Source organism: Cetorhinus maximus, chromosome 3 (genome assembly GCF_964194155.1).
Source record: "Cetorhinus maximus chromosome 3, sCetMax3.hap1.1, whole genome shotgun sequence".
NCBI classification, from domain to species: domain Eukaryota; kingdom Metazoa; phylum Chordata; class Chondrichthyes; order Lamniformes; family Cetorhinidae; genus Cetorhinus; species Cetorhinus maximus.
Window position 1 is genome coordinate 73,103,018 of NC_135881.1, and position 20,232 is coordinate 73,123,249.

The window sequence follows — 20,232 nt, forward strand, 5'->3', positions numbered from 1 at the left end:
TATAGCTGGGTCAGAAAGGGCTGAAACAAACTGAACAGAACAGATGAACAACTTGGGCCCCTGGTAAAATTGAGACCAGAGAGAGCAGAGAAGCTGGGTTAAATACAGGGCTTCAGCGGGTAGCGAAGGTTTGGGTCATGTTGAGAACAAAGGCTGAGCAGATTGGGATTTGCTGCAGTCAGGAGAGGGAGGTTTAAGACATAACTTATAAAAGTATCAGAAAAAACCTTATCTGATTACTCCATTATAACTACGTGACAGCACATTGACCTTGAACAACGTTGGTGTCAATCATCTCTGTTCCAGGACATCACTGCATGAGTTTCTCAGGGTAGTGTCCTAGGCCCAGCATCTTCAGCTGCTTCATCAATGACCTTCCTTCCATTATAAGGTCAAAAGTGGGGATGTTCGCTGATGATTGCACAATGTTCAGCACCATTCGTGACTACTCAGATACTGAAGCAGTCCATGTCCAAATGCAGCAAGACCTGGACAATATCCAGGCTTGGGCTGACAAGTGGCAAGTAACATTGGCATCATACAACTGGCAGGCAATGACCATCTTCAAAGAGAGAGAATCTAACCATCGCCTCTTGGCATTACCATTGCTGAATCCCCCACAATCAACATCCAGGGGAGTACCATCGACCAGAAACTGAACTGGACTGGCTGTATAAACACTGTCGCTATAAGAGCAGATCAGAGGCTAGGAATCCTGCGGCGAGTAATTCACCTTCTCACACCCCAAAGCCTGTCCGTAATCTACGAGGCACAAGTCAGGAATGTGATGGAACACTCCCCACTTGCCTGGATGAGTGCAGCTCCAACAACACTCGAAGCTTGACACCATCCGCTTAATTGGCAACCTATCCACAAACATTCACTCCCTCCACCACTGACACACAGTGGCAGCAGTGCGTACCATTTACAAGATGCACTGCACGAACTCTCCTAGCCTCCTTAGACATGACTGCTACTATCTAGAAGGACAAGGACAGCAGACACATGGGAACACCATCACCTAGAAGTTCCCCTCCAAGCCTCTCACCATCCTGACTTGGAAATATATTGTTGTACCTTCACTATTGCTGGTCAATATTCTGGAACTCCCTCCCTAACAGCACTGTGGGTGTACCTACACCACATGGACTGCAGTAGTTCAAGTTGGCAGCTCACCACCACCCTCTCAAGGGCAATAAATGCTGGCCTAGTCAGCGACGCCCACATCCCATGAATGAACAAGAAAAGTATTACAGGCTCATTACAGGTCAAAGCACAGAATGTGCAGTCTTAAAGATACACAATGATATAAGATTCTTAGTGATATAAATTACCATGCTATTACCAGCACTGAACATGTCACGTTTTACAATATATACAACCATCTCTGAATTGAAGACTTGTCATGTTTCTGAAGCATTGTTACTGAAATGAAATTTTGGTGATCTCAGGGCAACCACTGTGCTGCCATCATCACCACTCATTGCTTTCAGTGGAGCTGAAGAAATAATAATAATAGTAGAATTACTTTGCCCAATCTAATATTTGTAAGGATCCTCACGTTTGCGTTTGTATATAGATGACATTGAACCTGCTCTGTGTTAATGGTGAGCTGTTTGCTCGACCCACCTCATTATGCTAACTAATGTGCAAAATTCTTTTTAAATGAGGCAAGAGCTCTGGAGATTGAGCTATCAAATGTATTCTGGTAATGAATTGACACCTGGTGAGAAGGTTCATTACCTAATTTGAGAGCTGTAGCACAAGCGCTCAAGGGAAGTGGAGACCTTCCCACTTTAAGCTTCGAGCAACATGGCTTGTAATTAGGATCATTGCCATGCCACTTGCTGTTAACCAGTTGAAGATTTTCTCCTATCATATGTATCCTTCTCCCAACCAGTGTTCACCATATTAGCTTTATTAGAACCAGTGTGTGGTGTACCAATGCCAGGTGTTCCAAGTCTAAATGGTGTCAACTAACATAAGCTTCTGATCCCCATTTGCAACTTCCCCATTTGTTAACCTTCCATGAGAGAGGCATTAAGTAACCTTATTGATTTAAGGGCCTTTATCAGGAGGCTTTTCAGAACGTAAATATGGTTCAACAGAACAGGTTTACAAACTGTAAAATAAATAAAATTGCTGGACTGTATTGGGCATTAGAGGATTGATATCAGAGAATATTGTTTGAACTCAGAATATTGGATATGGGTATTGCTTCACCATGTATTAGTTACCAGTCACTTTATATCTAACTCTCACCTGGTTAGGTGATTTCGGGTGTGATTGCAAGGTGTTAAGTGACAACTATCATTGTAAATAAGCATCACGTGACTAAGCAAAATAAACTGTTACTATAAATTGTTTTAATGCCCAAATTTTCCCAATAAAAGGTACCTGTTTAGCCTTGTTATATTGAGGTTGACATATCCTCATACCCTAGACATACTTTGAATTTTTGTGACACTTACTGCAAAAATTAGATGCCACTGAACTGGTTGCCTTGGTTATACTGAGTTTCATCTTTACTGGAACAATGTCATACACTGACATGACTGCATGTTTTGACCTATGAAAGTAATAGGAGTGTTTTTTCTTTAATTCCAAGTTTATTCAGTTGCTGTTACTATTCAGGTGCTCTCCAGACATGTTTTTATCATCCTTAGTGCAAAGGACTGTTTCCACACACAAACTTGCTTCTGGGCAACCGAAACATGAGCTTGTGCACAAAGTAATCTGCAAAGTTACATTCCCTGGATAAATAATAAACAGGCTTATTGATGGTATGTGCAATGAAAATGGTAACTAGAGCCCTCTGAATGATGACAGATAAATACTCTGGGCTTTATTTTGTTTGCTACTGATCACCAGTCTGATCTATTAAGCACAATTGAACAGAAACCAAAGCAAACATATCCGATTTCTCAAGACAAATTGCAGGAGTGCTTTAAAACTGTTTAAAATAAATATACTTGTAGCTCAACACGTGTCTAAAGGAAAACATATTTGTAATATCAGTTTCCATTGGCCTTAGATTTTTTAGTTGCCAAAGAAAGCTTGAAACAAAGCAGCAGTTGTATCCATCCCTTACTTTGAGATCTGGACGGAAATAAAGGAAGGTGAAAACAACAACTAGTGTGAATATACCATCTTCAATGTGACATATTCAGAGCAACAGATACTGAGTTATGAAACACAATTAGAATAGATAACTATGAGCTAGGTCCAATACAGGAGGACAGGGAAGTAGAGGCAGTGGGGTTTACAGAGGGAGCTCTGGGCAACAAGACTAAGGTAGTTTAAATGGTGGTGAAGGTGGGAGGCACGAGTGGTGAGGTGCATGAGGGTAAAGTCAGAGGACGAAAGGGTGCAGGAGAGGATGTAAGGTGGAACAAGGTTAAAGAGATAAGGAGGAATGAAGCAGTGGGGATATTGAAAAGCAAAGACAATGATTTTAAGTTCAATATATTAGTGCAAATATAGACCAAAGGAGATGGGGTAATTAGTGAACAAGACTTACCACAGGCAGGACAGGCTATATTTTGCAAAATATGGAGTTTATGAAGATTGGGCGATGGTTCACCAGCAAGTCGAGTAATCCAGCTTGGAAGTGTCGAAAGTGTGGATACGTTTTTCAGCAGAGCTGAGGCAGGAGAAAGGCAGGTGGGGGTGGAGGCAAGCAGTGGTGGAATTAGGCTGTTTTGGTGATTTGGAACATGGGATTTGAAGCTTAGTTCAGGGTCACACAGAGCCAAGGTTGAGCATGGCTTTTCTCAGCCTGAATAAATGGCTAGAAAGGGCTTGGAATGATTTGCAGGGGAGAAGAGAACCTCCTAAAACTAAATAAAGCAATCACGTGTGGGCTCCAAAGGCACATTCAATAAATGCTGATTGATCATGAACCAAAGAGTCAGAAATTGCCTGCTTAGACAATTGTAAAAGCCCAGTGGCTTGATAGGTTATATAAGTAATAAGAACAAGAAATATAGCAACATAATTTTTAAAAATTCATTTACAGGATGTGGGTATTGTTGGTTAAGCCAGCATTTATTGCCCATCCCTAATTGCCCTTGAGAAGGTGGTGGCGAGCTGCCTTCTTGAACCCCTACAGTTCCTGTGGTGCAGGTACACCCATAGTGCTGTTAGGGAGGGAGTTCCAGGATTTTGACCCAGTGACAGTGAAGGAATGGCGATATATTCCCATGTCAGGATGGTTCCCATGTATCTGCGGCCCTTGTTTTTCTAGATGGTAGCAGTCGTGGGTTTGGAAGGTGCTTTCTAAGGAGCCTTGGTGAGTTTCTGCAGTGCATCTTGTAGATGGTACACACTGCCACTGTTCGTCAACAGTGGGAGGAGTGAATGTTTGTGGATGTGGTGCCAATCAAGCAGGCTGCTTTGTCCTGGATGGTGTCAAGCATCTTTGTTGTTGGAGGTGTACTCATCCAGGAAACTGGCGAGTATTCCATCATACTCCTGACTTGTGCCTTGTAGATGGTGGAGAGACTTTTGGGAGTCAGGAGTAGGACATCTGGCCCCCTAAACCTGCTGTGCCGTTCAATAAGATCATGGCTGATGATCTACCTGAAATCCATCTTCTCACAACAACCCCCATATGCCTTCATTTTCTTAGTATCCTAAAATCTGTCGCTGTTTGGCTTGAATATACTCAATGAGTGAGCATCCACAGCTTTGTTAAAAATTTCAAAGAGTTTCACATTGCTTTAAGTGAAGAAATTTTCCCTCTTATTAGTCCAAAGTGATTGACCCCTTAATATTCTTCTTCAAAGGCCATCTAATTCCCTTTCAGAAGTACTTAATAGAATCTGCTTCAAAAACAATTTATGGCGAGGAATTCCAGGTTCTTACTGCCACTTGTATAAAGAATTTTTTATAACTTCCCATTTAATTCTGTAATTTTAAATTTATGCTCTCTTGTTACCATCATATTGATCAATGTAAAAATATATTATTTGCATAACCACAATGCTTAATAACCTTGAAGACCTTTATCAGGTCACTCCAGAACCTTTTCAACTCCAGTGGGAAAAAGAGCTTCAGTATCATCTTAACCATGTTCAGTCATGCCTGGTGAGATACAAGTGAATCTGCATTGCGCCTTTCTCCATAACATATATATCCTGCTGCACAGCATGACCAAAACTGTGCACAATACTCCAAATGCAGCCTACCTAAGGTCTTGTATAGATTTAGTATTATCTCCTTACTTTTATATTTTTTGCTTATAGATACAAAGCCAGGGATTCAGTTTGCCTTTTTGATTGTTTTTTTTTTCTGGAGCACTAGTTCATATACTGTTAAACAAGATTTGTTGTTTCATACTAAACACATTTTATCCAATTAGTTTATAATCTTGGGATCGTGAAAATTTAATATCCAGCAATTTAGACAAATGCCTTTGCAGGATATTAATCTGACATACAATTTCACATATCCCCTGATAAGACAAGATTATTTTGGTTTCAGTTGGAATGCAATTGATCAAGCACTCCTGAAATTTTCCATACAATCATATTTTAAAAACATATGTACCACATTGGCATTAATGCTGTGACCCTATTCAGATGATGTGCAAGCCAGCTACCTTGTGCTTCTCTCGACTTCAGTGTAATGTTGAGTTCAGTGCCACTGTACCTTGGTAGAGATTTTGATGTTCACAAAATAATTGGGGTCTTCCTTGACCTCGTTCATCTCAGCCTGTGCTGCAATATTCCATTTATCTTGCAAGATGAGCAGTTTGGTATTCTCAAAATTATCATTAATTCTATTTTGTAATCAACCTAACTGCAGCAGTTGATGACCTTTCACCTGTTTCAAGATTTAGGCTAACCACTTCCTATGTCTCTGAACAGTTGTTGCCTACCTCATGAAACAGCAGCACATTGTCCTGGTAAGAGAGACCTCATAAAAGTCTAAAAATGAGAAGTGAGCCAGATTAATTTATAGTCAAACAAGAATTTTAGTTGATCCAAATAATTTGTAGGGATTCACAGATATGTAGTGAGTGAAAATAACTGCTTAGAGCTCACTCCATAAGTAAAGGCTTTGGACAGTAAAATTGTAGATATGCTTTTATGATGAGAGAACTGTTTATGACAATGCTATTCAATGTTTATTTGGCTAGTGCTAAACTGTACATCTAATGAAATATTGTCTGTCTCATTCAAAACATCTATTAAGCAGCAACAAAATGCAGTTTTTAAAAGTTTAAACATGCTTCTAATGCTCATGGACCAATTTTTCTCCTGTAGGTGCAGAGATAGATTGTGAAGATAAGAATGGTAATACTCCATTGCATATAGCTGCTCGATATGGACATGAACTTCTTATAAACACACTAATCACCAGTGGAGCGGACACTGCAAAGTGAGTAACAGTTATTGACTTTGCAACTAGTTAGTACCTTGCTTGAACGTGCATCATATGTGAGTTCAGTGGAAAGTGTCAGCAGGCAGTTCAGCTGCAAAAGCATCAGAGCTGAACCCAAGCTTGTCCTCAGTTCCATGTGCAGTCCTGTTGAGCATATCCAGTCACTGATCAGTATTAGGGGCCCTGCTATCTCTCTCATATCCAGTCACTGATCAGGATTAGGGGCCCTGCAGGATCTCCTTCATGGTCATTTTGTACCCTCACCACTGCCATGGCCAAGATCAATTAACTCAGCACAGATCTAGGCTTCAACCTGATTTTAAATAACCTGCTCACATCTGCACTGTGCTTATCATTAATACTGATATCTGAGTCATGCCTTCTGTTGGACTTGATACAGAAATTCAATTTAATGAGTCTTGCTTCATAACATGAGATCCCAAGGCATAGAATGATTCTGTGAATCTTACTGTGTTAATGCTCTTAAAAATAGGTGCTTAAAATTGCAGACATTTGATTTAAACACACGGAATAGAATCCATAGAACCATAGAAAAGTTACAGCACAGAAAGAGGCCATTTGGCCCATCTTGTCCATGCCAGCCTGAGGACACCCAGGTACCCTTTCTAATCCCACCTTCCTGCACCCAGCCCACAGCCCTGCAGCTTACAGCACTTAAGGTGCAGATCCAGGTACTTTTTAAAAGAGTTTAGAGTTTCTGCCTCTACCACCAACTTGGGAGGATGGATTATGCATGGTCTACAGAAGGGCTGAGTTTGGTGGGAGTTCTTTATTTTTCTTGTCCTATGATTTCTTGTTCTAAATGTGGTCTATGCAAGGTTAAATTAATTTCATTTGGCTTATTAAGTTCCAGTGTTTTGCAATATTAGTTATATTATTTGACTGGATTGTTCTCAATAATTCAGTCCAAATCCTTTTCTTTCCTACTTATTCACGAAATGGGAATTCCCTTAGAACTCTAGTTCAGCCCTGTTTTTAAAAGAAAATCCCCAGAACACTTAATAGAGAAAAAAATAAAAAGGAACGGGCGCCAAGAATGGTTGGAGAATTAGTAGAGATAACAAAACATTTGACCAAAATCGTGGGCTCTGGGAAAGTTTTTAAAGATTGAATAAGGGGAAAAATAGGAATGTAGAGATTTTGGGAGGACCTCCAGAAAGTGGGGATGGCAGGCTGAGGGCTCTGCCATCTGGTGATGAGGAGCAAAGATGGCAGGGATAGAGCACATTACTCTGAAGAAAACTGATCTTCCATTCCTTAACCTAAGCAGATCTCTCGATGCTTGTTGCGTCAGTTGCTTCTCATCCCAAAATGTTCTGTTAACATCACAATATATAATAATTGAAGTACTCTCCTTTTTATCTTTTACGTATACTATGAGACCCCTCCTGAGTTTCATGGGTTACTGTCATTCCACAGATCCATCTTCTAATTTATTATCTGCTTCCCTTTGTTGAGATTAATACAACTAGCTAAGTAGACATTAATTTTGGACCGTAACATTTTAAAAGCCATTCATGTGGAATATTTCCTTCAAATGATATTTCTGAATATTCTTTTGAGTAGTCATGGAATATTTTTTTGCATTCATAAATTCATTATTTATTGAATAATTCTCGCCAGTGCCCATTGAGTTGGGGTTTATAGTACTGAATTAAATGTTTTACTTCTGTTGTGATGGCTCCTGCCCAAAATATAGAAAATAGGAGCAGGAGTAGGCCATTCGGCCCTTCGAGCCTGCTCCGCAATTCATCATGATCATGGCCTATCATCCAACTCAATAGCCTGCTCCCACTTTCTCCCCACATCCTTTGATCCCTTTCGCCCCAAGAGCTATATCTAACTCCTTCTTGAAAACATACAATGTTTTGGTCTCAACTACTTTCTGTGGTAGTGAATTCCACACGCTCACCACTCCGTGGGTGAAGAAATTTCTCTTCATTTCAGTCCTAAATGGACTACCCTGTATCCCCAGACTGTGACCCCTGGTTCTGGACTCACTCCACCATCAGGACCATCCTTCCTGCATCTACCCTGTCTAGTCCTGTTAGAATTTTGTAGTTTCTATGAGATTCCCCCCCTCATTCTTCTGAACTCCAGCGAATATAATCCTAACCAACTCCATCTCTCCTCATATGTCAGTCCCGCCATCCCAGGAATCAGTCTGTTAAACCTTCGCTGCACTCCCTGAATAGCAAGAACATCCTCCCTCAGATGAGACCAAAACCGCACGCAATATTCCAGATGTGGTCTCACCAAGACCCTGTATAATTGCAGCAAGACATCCCTGCTCCTGTACTTGAATCCTCTTGCTATGAAGGCCAACATACCATTTGCCTTCTTGACCGCCTGCTGCACCTGCATGCTTACCTTGAGACTGAGATTTGAAAAAAATATTTAGTCAACTAGTCTTGAACTTTAAAGGGTTTTAGCAGTGTGTTGTGATTTACCAATACATCAATAAATTAAGGGTGTTTGTTGAGAAGAGCATCAGTGAATGGCCTCAGTTCACATATTGGAGTTGTTTGCTGCTACTTTTGATATTAGATAACTGCAGTTTCAATAATCAGGACTATATATTTCTCAAAAATTTTGAGTGCAACTCTGTTTTAAAAGTTTTATTCTTTGAAGTAGCCTAATCTTCACGGAAAGGAAGACATTTTACATTTATAGACTTTTTTTCCTGAAATATGACAAGCTTTGAAAATTGCTTAATTGACCATGTAACAGTTCCAATGAGTGTTTATTAGCTTTGTTTTTTTAATTTCAAAAATACTTCACAAACTTTCTCAAATGGAGTAGTGTACAAGTAAGATGCCTAACGAGCAGCAGCACTCATTCATGCAATTTTACAATAAACTTCCAAATAGTTGGCTGCCCTAGATACTGTGTTGAAACGCATGAGCACACACATGTTTATACTATACTAAGCATTGGTAACAGAGCAGAATGGTAGCCGGTCTACAGAGCAGTAGTGACTCCTGCCCCCCCTATATGGCACAGAGACATGGACTATGTACAGCAGGCACCTCAAAACTCTGGAGAAGTACCACCAGCACTGCCTCCATGTTAGGTGCACCGATGTCAGTGTTCTTGCTCAGGCCAACATCCCTAACATCAAAGCATTGACCACACTCGATCAGCTCCACTGGGCAGGTCACACCGTCCACATGGCTGACACGAGACTCCCAAAACAGTCACTGTACTTGGAGCTTCGACATGGCAAGCGAGCCCCAGGAGGGCAGAGGAAATGCTTCAAGGACACCCTCAAAGTCTCCTTGAAAAAGTGCAACATCCACACTGACATGTGGGAATCCATGGCCCAACACCGCCTGAAGTTGAGGGAAAGCATTCTGGAAGGAGCTGAACACCCCAAGTCTCATCCCCAAGGGCTAGCTGAAGCCAAGCGTCGACAGCAAAAGAGCATGTGGCAACCTGGGCACCCTACCCACCCATTCATCCTACTACTGTCTGCCCCACCTGTGACAAAGACTGTAGGTTGCGCAATGGACTCTTCAGTCACCTGAGAACTCATTTATAGCATAGAAGCAAGTCATCCTCGACCCCGAGGGACAGCCTAAGAGAGAAGAAGAGAGACTGGTGACAGTAATCCCAAGTTTACGGGGACTTTAGTTTCTTTATTAGCAGTTTTGGAAGACACTAAAGCTTAGCAGTAAAGCCCATGTTAACACTTTACATTCTGCTAGAATATAAATCTCAAGCCTGTATAAAACCTGAAGACTCATTTAGTGTATAGTCGTCATCCATGAATAACAGGCTAGGCAACAATTGCCCACTCTTCAAATATCTATCCAGTTCTCTCAGACTTTTGTGCAGTGGGCATGCTGTTGCAGACATTCCCCTTCTGCAGCAGTAGTTAAATCTAACCTGTCCAAGCCTCATCACTCTTCCAAGCTTGAGCCTGTGTCCCTGATTTCTAAAGTTTATGACATTCTCAAACACATTGGCCCAGATCTTCTAGTCAGTGGCAGAGCGAGAGCGTGTGCTGCTGACTGCGATTTAAACTACCTACCTACGTTTTTACACTGGAACATTCGGACCTTGCAGTTCTAGCTGCAGCTTGGACCCATGAAGGAGCAGAGTCAGGAGATGTAACAATAGGGTAGCCATGCCCCTTTTTCACCATGAACTTGAGGGAATCTGATTTATATTTAATTTGAATGTTTTGAGGCAAAGCTTAACTGAAATAGAAACTGAACTGAAAACAGAAAAAGTAAATATAGAAAGAAAACAGACCTTCCCAGTTTCTAAGGAAACAAAAAAAAACTGAGCTCTGGAAACCAACATTTCTGGCAAACTGACCCTGGTTGGAAGATATAAAAGGACACAGGTGTTGATGAGTAGCAGTTGACGAGTCTACTAATGCAGTCCAAGCAAGAAGACAGAGGCTAGATCCAGAAGCTGAGAATAAGCAAAGATACAGTTGCTGCAGCTGTTTCTATTACTGGAAGATAACATTGGTGGGTCACCCTGATTCAGACAGATTTGAACAGGTTCTGCAGATGTCTGTGTGCCATTTGTGGTGAGGGCCGTGCCCATAGACCTCAGGTTGGTTGTGCGTTGCTGTTAGCTGGGTATCAGACTCGCTCCTAGAAGGATAGGGGCTGAAATTCTTCATGAGGAAGACAATGTTTGAAGAACTTTGTGACTGAGTGTGGTCCCTAAAATCTGAGTGGACTGCTGAACCAATTTGTAATATCTGTCTTGGTTATATTGGCCATTTAATGTACAATTTATAGTTTATAATCGACCCGAATTTGATGATTAATGTTTAACTCATGTTAATTCTGGACGTTAGCGTATAGGATAGATAGTATTTAGTGTTTGCTTTGTTGACTCCTGTACATTTACTGGACCCTGTATCTGGACTCGGGACTGGACATATTCCGGATTTGGGGATTTTAGGGATTCTGGGCCCAATACAATGCACTTGTGAAACGTGAAAAAAGTATAAGAAATAAATATTAAATGGCTTTTATTTACCTTTATTGTTTTATTATTTTACTTTTCAAATCATAAATGGTCGATGTACCAAAACCATTCTCTTCACTTAATCTTTTCACTGAGGCGCCCTTCTCTAGACTCATTAGGAACTCAACTTTCTGCTTAATACTCGATGATAAATGTTTCCTCTTGACGCTCTCACCAGTCACAGGACTTCCTGCTGGCCTCTTCGATATAATAATAAAGACTAGAATTACAGAGACACACTTGTGGCACTGCCGAATAAAGTGGGAACTCGACGAAGTAATCTGTGCGCCAAATTCAAATTGTTACACATGGCGCATTACACATCAAGTGTAGCTGGTTTTCGAGTCCTTCTGGTATTTGAGACGCTGGATAAGGGGTGCTCCACCTGTAGTAAATTTTTTTCTGTTTTAAACCCTGGTATCTTGTTGCTTCATTTTCTTAATAAATAACTGGGATTTCATTTTTTTTAGGAAAAGTTACTAGTTTCTACCAAGATTGTAACAAATTGAAGACACACCCCATAAAGTCTATATTCAGTTCGTTGAGTTGCAGAGTTTTTTAATGGACCTGTCATCCCCAACGCTACTCACCACACCCCGCACCCCCAAGAATGTTCATCCTCTGACAATCCTCATACTCTCTTTCCATTCCCACACTGTTCAACACCATGATCCTGCCCATCTTCCCCCCTTATCCCCCTCACCCCTCTCCTTGCCCCCCACACCCTGATTGCCAACAATGTTCACTCACCCCTGACAATGCTCACCATCCCCCCTCACCCCCCAAAATCAATCAGAAGATGTGGTGCAGGTGAGCGTTGTCGGGGAAGGGATGCGGGTTGATGCTGGGAGATGGGTGAGCAGTGTTGGGATGGGGTGAGCAATTATGGGTGGAGGGGAGCACGGTGGCGGGAGGGTGTAAGCAGTTTTGGGGTTTTCATTTTGTTGGAGTGCTTTGACATGCCAGCTGATATACTTAAAGCCTGCGTAGGAGTGCTGTTCTACACTTGCTAGGAAAAGCGCTAAGTAAATCAGTGCAAGCACCAGGGTACGTATACAGCAAACAGCCCAGGCCTGTGTGGTTGTGCCTGTCTTGTCCCACTGTTGTAAGGAATTGTGGAGCAGTCCAGATAGTGACAAATTGGCAATTGGAAGTTTAAACTTACTGCGCATCGGGACTTCCTCAGCATCCTGACATGCATCAGCGGCTTATCTTGAGTCATTTGGCACTCCTGGTATCGGAGGATTCAGGCCATTTGCAGCGTTCAGTTTAACCTATTCCCTTTGGGACCTTGAGTACTTGAACATCTTCCCTGAGCCTTCTCTTCAGAGTAAACAATTCCTTATTATTGCTTCAATACCTTAAACTAGTTATCAGTTTGATTGCCCTTATCTTCATAACTTCTGGTTACTGAATATCTTTATTGTCGTTCAACACCCAGAATTATGCACCATATTCCAGGAGTGGTGTGACCAGCACCATACATGCATGTAACCTCTTGGAATTTGTGCTCTGTCTCTCAACCTCTATCTGTCTGAAGATAGAATGAGGTTTGTGCATTGTTGCCACCAGCTGCACTGTTGGTTCCAGTGATTTAACCACCAAATCCAGGATCTCATTGAATTATGCCTTCTATCCTAGGGCCAACTAGTTTATATTGTTTCTGATTATTTCTCATCTCTGGTCTTATTGACTTGTATTTGTCTGCCTTAAAAACTATTTACCACTTATCAACCACCTTCCAGAATCTATCCAGATCTTTTCATATTTACTGTGTCTGATAAGAATCGTAGAGGTCTACAGCACAGAAAAAGGCTCTTCGGCCCATTGAGTCTACGCTGGCCAAACCAGTACCTAACTATTCTAATCCCAATTTCCAGCACTAGGCCTATAGCCTAGTATGCCATGACATCGCAAGTGCACATCCAAATACTTCTTAAATGTTATGAGGACTTCTGCCTCTACCACTCTTTAAGGCAGTGAGTTCCAGATTCCCACCACCCTCTGGGTGAAAAAATGTTTCCTCACATCCCCTCTAAACCTCCTGTCCCTTACCTTAAATCTATGCCCCCCTGGTTATCGATCCCTCCACCAGGGGGAAAAGTTCCTTCCTGTCTACCCTATCTATGCCCCTCATAATTTTATACACCTCAATCATGCTCCCCGTCAATCTCCTCTGCTCCAGGGAAAATAACCCTAGTCTACCCAATCTCTCCTCATAACTATAACTCTCCAGCCCTGGCAACATCCTGGTAAATCTCCTTTGCACTCTCTCTAGTGCAATCACATCCTTCGTATAATGCAGATTCCAGAACTGCACGCAGTACTCTAGCTGTGGCCTAACCAGCGTTTTATACAATTCCAGCATAACCTCCCTGCTCTTATATTCTATGTCTCGGCTAATAAAGACGAGTATCCCATATGCCTACTTTTTAATCCTAACCCTCTAGAATTAAAGCCTAGTGCTTGGTTTGCTTTTTTAAAAAACATGACCTTGCTAATCTGTGGTGCAACTTTTAATGATTGTTGTATTTGCACTCTGAGATCACTTTGCTCTTCTACCTCAACTAGACTTGTACCTTCCAAGTAATAAGTGACCTTACTATTCTTCCGAGCAAAATTTACTTTGTTTTGAACTTCATTTGCCAATTATTTGTTCATTCTGCAAGTTTATTAATGTCTTCCTGTAATTTGTTGCAGCCCTCCTCAGTATTGACTACCCTCTCCAATTTGGTATCGTCTGCAGATTAGAATTTCTTTTCATTCCAAATCCCAAATCATTAATGCAAACTGTGAACAACATTAGTCCCAGCACTGATCCTTGTGGAACATTACTTCCCACCTTTTGCCACTCTGAATAATTATGTTTACATATAGTCGTTTGGTAGTACAGAAACAAAGAGACATGGCTAAGCTTTTCATCTTGCATTCATCAGGAAATTTCACAAGAATACCAATATAAGAGGAAAACAACAATTTATACTGTATGTGAAGAGAATGCTGATTGGTTGGCAAGTGGCATTGCATGGAGAATGCACCACTGATGGTGACTGACAGTGATTTGCCAAACGTTGATTGAAATTTTAAATCAGGCAGTTTGACCCTAATTAGTCAAGGCATTGCCCAGAGGAATGAGTCAGTAAATGGCTGTCACTTATTTTGTTTAGCTGAAACAGGTACAATGTAGATACATGTTCTTCCTGTCTGCGAAGAACAGGGCCCTCTGTATTAATATATGTAGCTTTCAGGACACGCAAATGTTCCACACTGCAAGCCCGACTGACGGATAGATATTGTTACAATACCCGAAGAGACTGCTAACTTTTAAAAAGAGATGAATTTCCCAATGACGGACAGAAAAGGCAAGATTTCATGTTTTAAGACTTTTACTATAACAATCAAACTGAAATCAACATAGGTCAAAATTAATTAGCAGGCAACTAATAAGTCAAACTAAAGAAAAAGGTAAGTTTCGCATTAACATAGCCAAAATATGTCTTACGAAACCCCTCTCATTGTGCGCCACGCTTCTGGCAAACATGTAGCATTACAGGAACAGTCCCACAACCACACTGTGGAGAATTGTGAAGATTTCAATTAAAGAAAACATTGTGGGGAGGCGGTGGTTTAGTGGTATTGTCACTGGACTGGTATTCCAGAGACCCAGGGTAATGCTTGGGGACCTGGGATGAAATCCCACCATGGCAGATGGTGAAATTTGAATTCAATAAAAATCTGCAATTGAAAGTCTAATGGTGGCCATGAAACCATTGTCAACTGCTGTAAAAACTCATCTGGTTCACTCATCATTCCCTGGATTAGGGAAGGAAATCTGCCATCCTTATCTGGCCTGGCCTACATGTGACTCCAATGTGGTTGACTCTTAAAATGCTCTTTGGATAAGGGCAGATGGGTAATAAACGTTGGTCTAGCCCGTGACACCCAATTCCATGAACAAATTTAAAAAAAACCTTCTAACTCTCCAATAGTTTCGCTTCTTCCCACCGTGCCAGGTCAAAGCTTCCAAAATCGTTTGATAATCGTTCCACTCAGCCCTAGTTTTTCGAGATGCATTTATCACCAGCAAGGCACATCTTAGTGACTCTCTATTCCTTAAATGTTCGAGCCTCACCTGTTCTGTTCCCTTTCTTTTGAGCACAAAACAGTCCACCTGTTTCCCTGCAGCAGTAGCTTTTTTACATCCCCATCTCAGGCAGCAGCTGTCTTTTTCTGTAACTGTTTAAAGGTGTTAAAACTGCCACCCCACTCTGTGGGTTTTTGTTTGAGTTTCTTTCCTCATGGCAACCAGATCGGTTCTCTGAACTGAGGTATTCATCATGAACGCCCTGTTTCACTTTAAGTTAAAAGGAACATTTTAAAACCTAACCATCCTGTAAAGCTTAGCATTCATGGCAGTATATAGTTTTTTATAGAAATATGTGTTTATGATATATCCACTTGTAAATCAAAGAGCTCATGATTAATATGTGCCATGTGATTTCATAAACTAACCATTACTGTCATCAGAAACCTATACTTCTGAAGCCAAAAACCTATTTCGAGCAACCATTCACTGAGGATTGCTTGTAGGAGTATTACTGCAAGGTGTGTTATTCTTGCAAGCAGTATTACTAATGAAGTAAGAACTTACATTTACGTAGCAACTAATCACCTTTCTGAAAAGCATTCATGGCACTTCACATAAATTAATCAGTTTAAGATACAATTGCTGTCTGTCAGATATTGTGGCAGTAACCTCGATGCTGGTTCAAGAACAGTGCTGAGATTTAATTCGTTCAGAGGGTGAGGACAAGATGTTACTTTTCCAATCATTTATTAATATTTAACTAAGTGCATTGCATTTTAATTAGTATATATCGAGGTTTCTTGCATTTTAATTGATGGTATTTACCAAGATCTCATTTTAGCTAACAATACGAGGGTAGAGAGAAAGATCAGTGCACAGTAACTTAAAACACTAGTTGATGCGATTGGATCTGCTATTTTAAATGGCGGCTTTTAATGCTGCAGTAAATTCTCCTTCTGCCAAGTAGAATTGTGAAGATTTTAATTAAGGAAAACAGTTGTTGATTCTATGAATAATGTGATATTTTGAATAAAAAGTTTTTAAAAATTCTGTTTTTCCTCTCTAGCCGGGGCATCCACGGAATGTTTCCACTACATTTAGCAGCCTTAAGTGGCTTTTCTGATTGCTGTCGCAAGCTCTTGTCCTCAGGTATTTGTAATACAGTTGAATTTTTAGTTACAAATTGGTACTTAGACCCCAATCATAATCAGCGTCTTCCCACTGCCTTCCCAGCGCCCTGGTGCTGACACCTGAAACAAAGATGATTAATATGGGAGTAGTAAATCACCTTGGGCGGTGCTGCAAAACATGCAGCATCTAATTGGCAGCCCATAATACGCAGCCACTGATAGTTAATTCTATTGCAGTCAATGCTGCATATAATGTTCAGCTGATCCAATAATGCCCATTCTGCATGAGACAAATTTCTAACCCGTGATCAGTGTGCATTCATTTTTTTTTCAAAAGCCAATTCTAGTGCACTTGAACCTACACTTTGTTTATAGCTGAGTATTAGATCCCAAATTCTGCTTGTTTCAGCACTTAAAATGGTAATCTGTGTATCCAGGAACCAACTTTAATGATGCAGAACTAGGAACCAACTAAAAATGTTGCATCCGTCCCTGAGAGTCATCTCCCATAGACTTACAGTCCCCAAAAGCGCATATGCTTTTTTGTTTGCATAAAATTAAGACTGAGCAAAATAAATGATAAATACACTAAAAAGTCATGCACAAGTACGTCTGAATGTTGTATGTAATACACCTGCAAATGGTTAATGAATCTGAATCCCTTGTATGCTGTAAGCTAGTTATTGGACTGTAGAAATTTGGTGTTATCACTTGTTTACTAGGATAAATTGGGAATTTCCTGAAAATAATTTCCCCTTAACTATTACAGCTGTTGTATATGATTATCTTAATGTAAGTAATTTTCCTTCCAAAGGTGAGACAAGTGCTGACACCATCGCCCTAATTTCATGCCTATCCATTAAAAGTTCTATACCTTGTATATTGTGAGGTAACATCATGTTAAGTGAATATCGAACTACCAGTCAGTGTGTGGATAGGGGTTGTCAGTTGATTATTTTAAAGATTTATTATAATTAATTTTCTATTCTATTAACAGCTTTAAAAAGTTGTTTTCAATGTTTTAACCTGTTGCTATATTGTGTATGTTAAACAAAATCCTGCTAAGCACCAGTTCAGCTTTAAAAGTTGTGCTGACAGTTTGACAGAAGGGTTAATGTTCCTTTTATGATTTCATAAAGAACTTATTCATTTTACAGGCTTTGATATAGACACCCCAGATGAATTTGGCAGGACCTGCCTTCATGCGGCTGCTGCTGGAGGGTGAGTAATGATCTTTTTGCTTTTTTGAGTAAATAGCACTGAGCAATCAACAGCACTGTTATAGCCATAATTATATCCCTATGGCTCATGGAGCAGTGGTTGAAAAATACAAGCAGCAAACACCATTATCTTTACGGGAGATGGGCTACTTATAATGTGAATGTAAATGAAGTACTGCTGTCAAACATGACCTTGATCAGGAAAGCATGTATCAAGGCATCTTGTTTTACAGCCCTCTACCCGTTCTTCCACTTAAATGACTTTGCTGCCATATTACGGGATCACACTTGCACGCGGTCTTGATCTTATTTATAGGGTGTTCAAATATCAGAATTTATTATTTTAGTTTATTATGGATAGTGTTTATATTAAACTTAGTGACTATAACAAATTGTTTTGTATTTTAAAATTGCTATTGTTTTGAAGACATTTAAATTAATTCTAGAGATTCCAATTGCATTCTATGAATACCTTTATGAAGATATTTAGAGTGGTTCCCCCAGTGGCTCTGTGGGTTATTAAGTCATACATGAATGTCCCAAGTTATTTGTTTTGATTCCAGTTCTCTGCTCTGTTAGCTGATTTTAACCAGGACAAAAATAGGTTGTTACATTTGGCAGCAGTTCAAAAGGGAATTGGGCATGGTTCCTACTTCTCAGCAATTCTTGTCTTGGGAAACACCCTGTCATAACTTAATCATAGATGATGGCGTTTAAAGAAATTACATCAAGGAAACAGGACATTCAGCCCAACCAGTCCACGTCTCTGTTTATTTCCACATGAATACATACAGTCCCCATCTCTTATGGCAGACAGGTTTGCGCAATAACTGTTTTCCTGTTATAAGCAGTGGCAGGTATCACGCAAAAACAGTTTGAGATTCTTGTTAGTGGCCCAGTACCAGCAGCCTCATGGCTCGTTATTGATAGACAACATCAAACAACTGATCAGCACAACTCCATATCTCTCTTTCCTTCACCTACAACATACCACAGCAGTGTCAGTGTCTTTTAATTATCCAATGTATACAGGATCATCCTAATAAATTCTTTACTCGTTCACTTCATTCTTCATTGAAGATTGCATAGAAAGCTCTGGACACCAGCAGCAAATTATAAGAACAGTACAAGAATTTCTCTGAGGTAATACATTGCCTGATGTACCCATCAGTTTTTGGTGGTTAGTTCAGTTTTTCCCAATTAACTATTTAAAAGCCAATACATATTGTGAATGAAGTGTTATTTTATTAAACATCCATATTTTTTAAACATGGTTTTTATAATGTACTTATCCAGTTTCATGGATGAATATACAGAGCTATTTTTGCACAAAATTAACTGAGCGCTTGATAGGCTATAACAGGCAACTTTCAAAGTTACATCATGCAGATAGCTAATGTTCCTTACACCTCCGCTAATATAAGCGACTGTCCATTTTAAGCATCAACCTTTTAAATGGTGGCGGATTGTAATTCTAATCATATTTACCCATCCTGTTCCCATATCTTTTCAACCCTTTCCTTCAACCCCTATCTTGAATATTGGCATAGTTTCTGCCTCAACCTAATTCTGTAAGTAAATTTCATTGCTTAGTACCTCATAAGCTTCCCCTGTGCCCTGTTCAAAGTCTTACGTTTAATCTTGTATCTATGGCCCCCAGTTCTTAGTCACCCAACTGCTGGAGACAGCCTGTTTAAACATAGAGGTTACAACAGAGAAACAGGCTAATTGACCCAAGCAGGTTGTGTAGACGTTTATACTCCAGACTGGCAAAATACTTACCACGTTTACCAACCTACTTTCTTTATCCCTTCAACCTCTTTTTTTTTTCTTTCATTTACCATGTCTCGTCTTTGATTAATTTTAAACACATTATTACGTCATTCTGCAATCTGCATCATTCTAATGCCAAATGACCAAATTTCTGAAGCTTTACTTTTATTTCTAATATTAGGCAGCATTGAAGTAAATGTCGTGCAAGTCTCTATTATTCCTGTATGAAGTCCAATACTGCAAACGGTATTGTATACAATAACTTGGGACATACATGTATGACTTAACAACCCACAGAGCCATTGTGGGAACCACTCTAAATATCTTTGCAGGGATATTCGTAGAATGCCATTGGAATCTCCAGAATTAATTTAAATGCCTTCAAAACGTTAGCAATTTAAAAATACAAGACAATTTGTTATAGTCACTAAGTTTAATATAAACACTACCTATAATAAACTAAAATAAAAAAAATCTGAAAGCTACTGTAAATGAAGATTTATTACAGTTTTACATAGGCTTATCATTTTCTCTTGGTTTTCTATTCCATATATTCTTGTGATAAAACAATTTTGTTTTGAACCTTACCAACCTGGTGTTCTGATATTAATGACCTGTGCAC

General features: G+C 40.1%; 1 protein-coding gene across 2 annotated transcripts in view; it reads left to right on the forward strand.

Moving 5' to 3' along the window:
• LOC144678722 (serine/threonine-protein phosphatase 6 regulatory ankyrin repeat subunit A-like) overlaps nucleotides 1–20,232 on the forward strand; it is a 141,687-nt gene that overhangs the window by 31,721 nt on the left and 89,734 nt on the right. For both annotated transcript variants that reach the window (XM_078538557.1, XM_078538558.1), the window contains 3 exons: nucleotides 6,270–6,384; nucleotides 16,554–16,636; nucleotides 17,775–17,838. In XM_078538557.1, the coding sequence (XP_078394683.1) occupies nucleotides 6,270–6,384; nucleotides 16,554–16,636; nucleotides 17,775–17,838 (262 nt within the window). The remainder of the gene's footprint in view (nucleotides 1–6,269; nucleotides 6,385–16,553; nucleotides 16,637–17,774; nucleotides 17,839–20,232) is intronic.